The 10608-nt window shown below is 34.7% G+C and overlaps 1 protein-coding gene across 1 annotated transcript; it reads right to left on the reverse strand.

Annotated features, from left to right (window-relative positions):
- Positions 1-645: 645 nt before the first annotated feature.
- On the reverse strand, positions 646-2853 carry LOC135073817 (putative nuclease HARBI1). Its single transcript, XM_063968018.1, has 6 exons — positions 2627-2853; positions 2210-2381; positions 1874-2064; positions 1624-1759; positions 1174-1315; positions 646-1062 (listed from the first exon to the last, which is right to left on the reverse strand). The coding sequence occupies exons 1-6, from the start codon at positions 2710-2712 to the stop codon at positions 671-673; spliced, it is 1119 nt and encodes a 372-aa protein (XP_063824088.1). The 5' UTR covers positions 2713-2853; the 3' UTR covers positions 646-670.
- Positions 2854-10608: the final 7755 nt, after the last annotated feature.

Here is a 10608-nt window from a genome sequence, read left to right on the forward strand (position 1 = left end):
TAGCACAAAAAACTTTCGACTTCAATACGATAACTTATTTTCATACTAAGTATTCGATAACAAAACATTTTCTATCGACATCGACTGACGCAACTCTAATATGTTCAACGTCGAGTTGTGCGTTCCGAAATGATGACTGTGTTATTATTTAAATAGTTGATAAAATAAAATAACCTAAGGTAATCATTTATACCATTGTTTCACTAATACCAATAAATGATTCTATAATATCGTCAAGTTAGCAAGCAAGCCTAGCTGGGACGGTTCAGTATAGTTCATTTAATTTTGTGGTTGGGGTCTCAAGGGGACTCTTCCTAAAACACCCAAGTTTGGATGCCGGAGTAGCGTAATAATTTATTTACTTTAAAAAAATCGGCAATGACTTGAAAATAATGAGTGAAACGAAACGCAATTTTGACACTATTTTCTCAAAACTTATATCTAGCGACTCGACACGCGTGAAACGAAACGGTGACCCGCCAGTTTCGAATGTAGTTTTGACTTCACTGCATAGAATGAGAGAGAGTGATTCCGTTGCTTGCTTTCGAGTTTTCGTTTAAGTGCTCCTCTGTGTTTTTGGAATTATCGACTTAGCTACACGTTTCTGGACTCTAATGATTTATGGAAGGAATAATTAAAAAATAGTTGAAAATAATATTGATTTTAATGACTATGACCTATTTAATAGGTCGACTAACTGGCTTCTTAACGCCCTGCCTCTGATGAGGTCATCTCTCCCATCGCTCATTGTTGCAACTTCTGGTTGACTGAAGTCGTCCACTTCTTCAATAATTGTGTCATCAGGATCAGAAATCCCATAATCCAAAGCCAAATTATGCAGTGCACAACATGCTAAGATGATCTTAGCACACTTTTCAGGCTTGTAATGTAATGACCGATCTTTACCAAGGCAACACCACTGATTTCTTAATCTACCAAAAGTATTTTCTATGATAACCCAGGCTCGGCCATGCATACTGCTGTACTTGGCTTCAGGACTACCAACGACGGCATCTGGAATGGGCGTCATCATCCAAGGTTGCTGTGGATAACCTGAGTCACCTAAAACAAAATTAAAGAATTTTCATAATATGAATTGTTTCTTTAATTTTTTTTTAAAAGTGAAAGACATTTTATCTCTAAAGTCAGTATTTTAATATTATATTCACCTACCAAGTAACCAAGTGATTTCATTTTCTCTATGCAACCTTTGCATAAACTCATTCACGCTACTATTCTGCCAAATAAATGCATCATGAGTTGCTCCTCCATATTTAGGGTTAACATTTAAAATGCGCCCATCACTGTCACATATCTGTAATATCATAAATACATATTTTATAATTAAAATTAATTTGTATTGTTTTATTATGTAGGTCAAAAAATTCTTTCAATACATTATAACAAAATGATACCTACTTCAAATCCAATTAATTAGTAAGAAAAAAGTAGGTCTGTTTGTCATGCTTTCACACCTATACCACTAAACCGATTTAGATTTTTGGTAAAGAAATAGTATGAGTTCGTGACACAGACTGACAGGCAAAGTTACTTTTATAATATTAGTAGGGATTTAATAGGTCATGCAATTTATCTAATTGAAGATAATGAAATTCATCTTACCATTTGTACATTCAAAGAACAGTACTGCTTTCTGCAAAAAAATAGATTCTCTATTTCTTTTTTGGGTGTCCGTATGTGAAAATGTGATGCATCTATACAGCCAATAACTCCAGGGACACCATACTCAGTATAAAACCTAGAATACAAAAGCATAAAGAAACATGACAAAGTTGACCTATTGGGACAAACAGTATGAAAGAACAGCAAAATTTGGTCCCACAAACAAAATAAATCTTAAGTAGGTACCTACTTCTGTCTTATTTGGTTCCGTTCAGTTCTTATCTGAGGAAATTTTATTAATTCATTGAGTATGTTGGGGTCATTGAGAGCATTGGTTACTTCATTTATATATTTGCTCACTGTAGTTTGCCCCAAATGCTTCATCATACCCACAGCGCATTGGTATGAGCCAGATGCATAAAAATGCAGAGCACATAGAACCTGTAACAATTTTCTATTTTATGGCAAAAAAATCACATGGTATGTAGACATGTGGCCAGGGAGGGCAGCTGCCGGCGGGGCAAATTGTTTTGAAGTATCTATGAAAAGGCCAGAAACTGGGAATAATTTATATGTACCTACTTACCTTGTGCTCCAAGGGTACTCTTTTTGTTGCTTTCAGACTTGTCCTCTCCCGTAATTTGTCACATAGGTACCTAAATGCAGGTTTATTGAGGCGATATTGCTGCTGGAACAACCCTTCACTAACAGCAGCAGGATTAAAATTTTTCCTCAGTATGTTTCTCCTAATTATTTTTCTGTTAGGTATGACATAAACAAACGATTAGTACATAGGAAAGTTGTCCACAAAATATTATTTTGATCCTAATTTATTAATTAATTACCATAACTAAAGGTTAAACCCCACAGAGAGCGGTAACGGACGGGGCGGATTTTTTTGCAATCTTCCTGGTTGTATGCATCCTGTCCCAAAGTAAAACCACTTCCCGCTCTTGTGGGTTCTGTTTTAACATTAAAATCGAAAATATTAGTAAGTACTCACTGATGGATTCCAGCTTCCTCCTCATCTCTTAAAGCTTCTAAATAATGCCAAATAAGAAAATTATTTCGCCGACCAAATCTCCACATTTTTACCTCAAAAACACGTACAAAATTTTTCACAAAACCGACACAGTGAAACAAAAAAATCCTGCAAATTCAACGAAAAAAAAAGTGACAGCACGATTGTCAAAATTAGTTTCGCGCGTTTCGTTTTCGTGCTACCATTTTGGCGCAAGTACACCTCTCTCTTGTGAAGTACACTACGCGGCGCGCGGCCAAGACGTAATAGTGTGAACACCATCTCGGTTACATTACTTTTCTCTATGTAGCACTATGGATCGAAATTGAGATTTATGGACATAGCAAATTTTTTCACAATTTCTATTTGAAAAAAATACCTATCGATAGGTTACGTTATTCTGATGAATAAATGCTGCACAAGTTTTTCTCTAAAACCAATAGTTTGGCTGGAAAAAAATATTTTCCATTTTCGTTGTATGAAATGAAACATAAAGTGGTCGATTTCTACTAAGCCTTGACAGATCTTGCTTTGAAACTACTTGAGCCTTGTTCTATGGCTTGTTGACTATAATCCTACACTATCAGCGCGCGCCCAAAGTTGCCCGTTCACAAGTTATGAGGTTCTGAAAAATTAAAAAAAAGTAAGTAAAAGTGACTTTTTTTTGGAATATCTTTAAAGATTTAACGAAAATATAAAGATTCTATACGTTAGTAATGTAAATTAACCTTAAATTACTGATAAAAACATATTTTAATAAAATTAATAGTAATAAAACAAGCGATTTTTTTTTCACAATTTCTGTTTAAAAAAAATACCTATCGATAGGGTATGTTATTCTGATGAATAAATATCATTAAACGTTTTTCTCTAAAACCAATAGTTTGGCTGGAAAAAAATATTTTCCATTTTTGTTGTATGGAATGAAACATAAAGTGGTCGATTTCGACTAAGCCTTGGTAGATTTTGCTTTGAAACTACTTGAGCCTTGTTTTATGGCTTGTTAAATATAATCCTACACTAACAGCGCGCGCCCAAAGTTGCCCGTTCAGAAGTTATGAGGTTCCGAAAAATGAAAATTAAAGTAAGTAAAATTGACTTTTCTTAAGACAAGACGACAAGAGAAAGGTTAATTACGTTACTAAAGTATAGAATTTTCATGTTTTAGTTGAATCTTTAAAGATATACCCAAAAAAAGACACTTTTATTTACTTTTTTTTTTAATTTTTGGAACCTCATAACTTCTGAACGGGCAACTTTGGGCGCGTGCTGATAGTGTAGGATTATAGTCAACAAGCCATAAAACAAGCCTCAAGTAGTTTCAAAGCAAAATCTGTCAAGGCTTAGTCGAAATCGACCACTTTATGTTTCATTCCATACAACAAAAATGGAAAATATTTTTTTCCAGCCAAACTATTGGTTTTAGAGAAAAACGTTTAATGATATTTATTCATCAGAATAACATACCCTATCGATAGGTATTTTTTTTAAACAGAAATTGTGAAAAAAAAATCGCTTGTTTTATTACTATGAATTTTATTAAAATGTGTTTTTATCAGTAATTTAAGGTTAATTTATATTACTAACGTATAGAATCTTTATATTTTCGTTAAATCTTTAAAGATATTCCAAAAAAAGTCACTTTTACTTACTTTTTTTTAATTTTTCAGAACCTCATAACTTGTGAACGGGCAACTTTGGGCGCGCGCTGATAGTGTAGGATTATAGTCAACAAGCCATAGAACAAGGCTCAAGTAGTTTCAAAGCAAGATCTGTCAAGGTTTAGTAGAAATCGACCACTTTATGTTTCATTCCATACAACGAAAATGGAAAATATTTTTTTCCAGCCAAACTATTGGTTTTAGAGAAAAACTTGTGCAGCATTTATTTATCAGAATAACGTAACCTATCGATAGGTATTTTTTTCAAATAGAAATTGTGAAAAAATTCGCTATGTCCATAAATCTCAATTTCGATCCATAGTGTGTAGGTTACTTTCTCCTTTCCTCACTCGTGTGTCGCGCTTGTTTCGGTGTACGGGCTAGCGCTTCAACTTTAGCAATTTTCTGCATAGTGTACTTGCGCCATTTTCACTAACTTCCTTTCCTCAATGCTAACTTCACCAAAGTGAACTTCACGTTCACTTTTCGATTTCGATACAAAAGCAACAAATAACAAATTTCAAAATTGTTCGTGCTATTGTTTTTTAGTATCTATTGTATCTAAAAGAATACCATACCATCTCTGTGGGTTTAGTTAGACAAAGTGCACATTATAATCGCAAACCAGTCGAAAAATGGTCAAAAGGCCTTTTTTTTGTATGGAGTTATGACGGATTCGATTTTAGATTCGATCAAAAAGTGCAACTTGTCTAGCCTTTCTGTAACATTATTAAACTTAACTAGTTGGGAGGTTGCTGGTGTTGTTGTACAAATAACGTGAAATAACCTTTTCCTCAGATTAAGGATCACTGTGCCCCGATTACGCTAATTTTTAACGTCTCCAATACAGACGCGCTTCTTCGATTTCTTCGGTTCTGCGCACAGATGAGTTCTGCGATACAGATTGTCAAAACAGCTGACGTCCGAGCACGTTGAAGATGAAAATTTTTAGCGTAATGATGGGGCCCTTGGCCTTAGAACCTTTTCAGTTTCTATCGATAATATTAATAGAAAGAACGTCTCTAGCCTTTTGGCATTGACATTAGTTTATCTTTTTTATAAATTGCTAGCTTTTTAAAATCTCCTTTAAATTTGGGACTTTGGTATGTAAATAAATAAATAAATACCAAGCTAAAAAAGCTATTTGGATAAATATTCATTATGGCTAAATGCATTTAAATATTTCATGAACAGATACAAAATCTGTTGAATTTCTTCAAAATATTATAAATGCATAGTTTTAATGTAAATAAGTTATTACCTAGTTACTTTTTGTTTAGTGATACGTATCTTGTTATTTACTAGGTTAACGTCTCGTATGTATTTTACAGTTTTTTATTTTCCTTGCCACAGTAAGGCTAGTAGCACCACAATAAAAAAAAACAAATGTCAGTTTATTAACCGTAAGTAACCTAAAAAGTCTGCTAAATAAAATCCAAGCAGAAAAAGCGCGGGAAACGTCAAGCTAGGCGGTTGTCTCAATTTTTGCTTTTGCGATTTTTATAAATTATCTAGTAAATAGAGATCAGTTAAGTAGTGGAGTGTAGTATATTTATGTTTATCTTTCTATTTATTTATTAGTTAGTGATTTTGGCAGTGCTCTGGTAAGTTTTTACCTCTTTCTCTGGTTACATGAACGACCCAGACGAACCTGGGGGCTCCGTCCCCCAGGTTTCGTACAATGTCACTATAGCTAATAATTATTCAGCATTAGATACTGAAAGTTCATGCACGGATGGCTCCGAACATTCTCAAAATAAATCCAAACGTTTAAAACGGGCCTCTGTACCTAAGTATTGTAAACACTGTAATAAAAAGAGGAGACGTCACCATAAAAGCTCTACAGTTCCTTCACTTGACTCATGTGAATGTCACTCGGAATCTCATTCCGAAGTAATAATTCAGTCAAAACAACAACCAAACAAATTCAATGATACTACTGCTAAAAACTCTGTGCCAGTGTCAAACTCACCAAACTCACTTGATGTTGATTTTGAGAACAATAATTCCAATTCTCAGCGGCTACCAATTGGCAGAAATCTTTACCAGGCATCTGATGTTTCTCCTTATGTCATACACATACAAAAAGAAGAGATAACTTCCAATCAAAGTACCTCAATTCACCCGGTTACTCTTGGTTTGTTTTTGAAAAAACATGGTTTTAAAAACATAATAAATGGCAGTTTAAAACGTATTGGCAGAAATCGTGCAGCTATTTCCTTTTGTAATTATGAGGATGCCAATTCATTCTTAAGTAGTACTGTCTTGTCCAACAATCGCTATAAAGCATTTATTCCAACATCAAATGTTACTCGCATGGGAGTAGTGAGGGGCATTCCAACCAACTGGACTGATGAGGAAGTCATACAGAATATTACAGTCCCTATAGGTTGTGGCAACATTCTTAAAGTAAGGAGATTGAAAAGGAAAACTATTGGAAAAGACACAGTTGAATACATACCTATAGAGACTGTAGTTCTCACATTTGATGGACAAGTACTTCCAAAGAGAGTATTTATGTGTTACAATTCTCTGCCTGTGGACTTATACATTTTCCCCACTATACAATGTTACAAATGCTGCAAATATGGTCACATTAAGTCACAGTGTAGATCTCTTCCCAAATGTTTTAAATGTGGTCATGACCACTCGGGTGACAGCTGTTCAGTTGATGAAGAGTTTGTTAAATGTTGTCTGTGTACAGGTTCTCACTTTGCGACCAGCAAAAAATGTCCTGAGTTTTCCCGTCAAAAGCAAATTAAAGAGACTATGGCTAAGAATTGTATTTCTTATTCTGAGGCTTTAAAATTACACCCTCCTCTTGGTAAGTCTTATGCTGATGCTTTGACAACAGTAGCCCCAGTGAACACAAATAGACCAGTTTTGAAAAATACATCTGATAGTATTCCCAGCAGGAGTTCATATAAAAAAACAGTATTTCTTAAGCCTAGATCCCCTCCAGTAATTAGTCCTGGATATGATAAAGCCTCTCATGATGCTCTTATTAAAGATTTCAACATAAACTTTCCTTCATCCGGCACTGCTTATAAGGATTCAAGTAAAGACTCTTTACTATCTGATATTATGTCTGTTAAAGAACTTATTATCACACTTATTAATTCATTGTCTCATTATAATTCAAACTTCACACCGACCAACGCTGCCTCATCCCAAAACTCTGTAAGTAATAAAAATAATAATTTGCATGATAGTACTTTTAATAGTAATTTTATAAATAATAATGAATTCAGTGGTAATTCAGTGGAATTGCCGCAGTATTTACAGTAAAAAATCAGATTTGTTTCATTTAATTAATAAATATGACCCTTTAGCCATTTCTCTCCAAGAGACTTGGCTTAAATCTAGTAGTTGTTTTAAGGTAGCAGGCTATGCCTGCATTAGAGAGGACCGTCTAGATGGCTATGGTGGTGTTGCACTGCTGATCAAGCATTCTTGGCCTTTCAAACACATTCCCATTCCTATTCATAATGATGATTATTCCATTATAGCAGTTTCTGTAAACGGCATTTGTTTTGTTTCTATTTATATTCCACATCCATCCTCTATTATATATGATGAAATTTTACTCAGTATTTTACCTTCCCTTCCAAAACCCATTTTAATAATGGGAGATTTCAACGCCCAGCATGCTTCTTGGGGTAGTTCTTCCTCTAATTATTACGGTTCAAGAATCTTAGATTTGTTAGATGTGAATAACTTATGTTTACTAAACTCCGGGGAACCTACACGTCGCACTGCTAGTTCTGAAGGATTCAGCGCTCCTGATCTATCCATATGTTCTCCTTCCTTAGCGTCATCTTTAACTTGGCACGTACTTAGTTCTTCATATGGCAGTGATCATTATCCTTTATTTATTACTTTACCATTTTCTAACAAATCAATCCCAATCCGTCCCCCTCGATTGAAGTACCAATTGATTAATGCTGATTGGAAACTTTTTAAAGAAAAAGTGGAGGAAAGATTAGAGTCACTTCCTTCCTTACAATTAGACAATCATAGCAATTGTGCTGATACCTTCACTCAAGTTTTAATTGACGTGGCGGACAATATTTTTCCTGTTAAAAAAAATAGTAGTAGATATATTCCTCCTCCCCCATGGTGGGATGAAGAATGCGCTGAAGCTATTAAAAAAAGAAAATTAGCGGAACGTGCGTACAGAGCATTTTCCTCTTCCGAAAACTTAGAAATTTTGTCTCAACTTATAAACAGCACCCGTAAGTTATTTAAACAAAAAAAATGGGAAGGATGGAAGACATTTTGCACTTCGATATCACCAGACGTTTCCCCATCTGAGGTATGGAAAAATATACGGAGATTTAGATCTTGTTTCCGAGAGAGTACTCCCTCGTTCATAGATAAATCAATTGTTGATAGCTTTCTAGACAAATTAGCGCCTCCTTCTGTGCCTCCTATAGATATAGTATATCATGAATTAAACTATCCTATTTGCACTGAAAACCTTACAGATTTAAATGCTCCATTTACTTTTTCTGAATTAAAAGGCATTTTGTCGTACGTGAAAGATTCGGCTCCTGGTATTGATGGTGTTCCTTATTCTTTTTTCATTAATTTAAGCGATTCTTGCCTTTCATATTTTCTATCAATAATTAATTCCATCATGATTAACGGTAATATTCCTCCATCATGGAAATCTCAAGAGGTAATACCAATCCTCAAACCGAACTCTCCTGTAGGTAACTCCACTTCGTATCGGCCTATTGCTTTATCGTCTGTTCTTCTCAAAATTGCAGAGCATTTAGTTAAAAACAGATTAGAATGGTATTTAGAAAGCAAAGGTATATTAGCTACCAGTCAATTTGGTTTTAGAAAAGGGAAGAGTACTATGGATAGTTTAGGAATTTTTACTACAGATATTCGCTTAGCCTTTACTAATAATCAATGTCTCCTCGCTGCCTTTCTCGATATCACAGCCGCTTACGATGGTGTTAATTTATCTATTCTTAAAAATAAACTTTTAAAGCTACAGGTTCCGATTACCCTAATCAATTTCATTATTAGTATGTTATCAGAAAGATCTATTCACGTTACTACTCAAGATTCAACAGTCCTGACCCGAGTTCTTTGGAGAGGATTACCTCAGGGGTCTGTTTTAAGCCCATTGTTGTATAACGTATATACGTACGACCTTGAATCTATTTTTATTAATAAAATTAGTATTCTACAGTATGCTGATGACCTTCTTTTGTACGTTTCCGGTTATTCAGTAAGCGAATTATGTCATTGCTTAACGGCAGCTCTAAGTTCCCTTAAAATCTGGTTAGATAATAACTGTCTATCATTATCGGTCCCAAAAAGTTCTGTGGTTCTTTTTAGTAGAATGCGGATGCCACCTCCTGTTTTTGTTTACTATGATAATATTACTATCCAGGCTTGTAAGGAAGCAAAGTTTTTAGGAATAATTTTAGATGACAAACTATCAGGGGTTCCTCATTGTTATTATGTCACGGCCAAATGTGAGCGTTTATTAAATATTTTGCGCTGCCTCTCAGGGGTCTGGTGGGGTGCTCACCCTTCCTCGCTAAAACTTCTCTATAACGCTATAATACGTAGTGTTCTTGATTATGGAGCTTACTTCTTAGAACCTTGCAATCTAGTCGGTCTGAAAAAAATGGACAGCATCCAATCAAAGGCTCTCCGTATTATTTCTGGTACTATGAAATCTAGCCCCATTAATACTTTACAGGTTGAATGCACTGATCCTCCTCTTAGACTGCGCCGTCAATTCTTATCAGACAAATTTTTATTTAGAGTTTTACAATATTCAAATCACCCTCTATTTTTAAAATTACAACTTTTATCTGATTCTATTGGTACTTCTCCTTACTGGGCTCATAAAAACCTTCCCTGTTTAGTTTTAAGTTACCGTAAATTTATATCTTTTCAAGCTCCGACTCACAGAACTCCAAAATTTCCCATATTTTCTGCTACTTTTGAGTCGTTAGTTCTTTTTCCTGAAATAATATATGATTTAGATATCCCTAAAAATTCACTTGACGCTAAATATAAATTTAACTTCATTATTGAAGATAATTGGGCCGATTGGCATCATATATATAGCGATGCATCCAAACACTCTAACGATGGTGTGGTCGGAGTAGGGCTTTTCCATCATCAGTATGGTATTCATGAAAAGGTCAGATTACCTCCTGAAACATCAGTTTTCACCGGGGAGTGCTGTGGAATTTATAAAGCCATAGAATATGTCCAAATTATGAAACTGAAAAAAACAGTAATTTTCGTAGATTCTAAGAGCGCTTTACA

Source organism: Ostrinia nubilalis, chromosome 8 (genome assembly GCF_963855985.1).
Source record: "Ostrinia nubilalis chromosome 8, ilOstNubi1.1, whole genome shotgun sequence".
Classification (NCBI taxonomy): domain Eukaryota; kingdom Metazoa; phylum Arthropoda; class Insecta; order Lepidoptera; family Crambidae; genus Ostrinia; species Ostrinia nubilalis.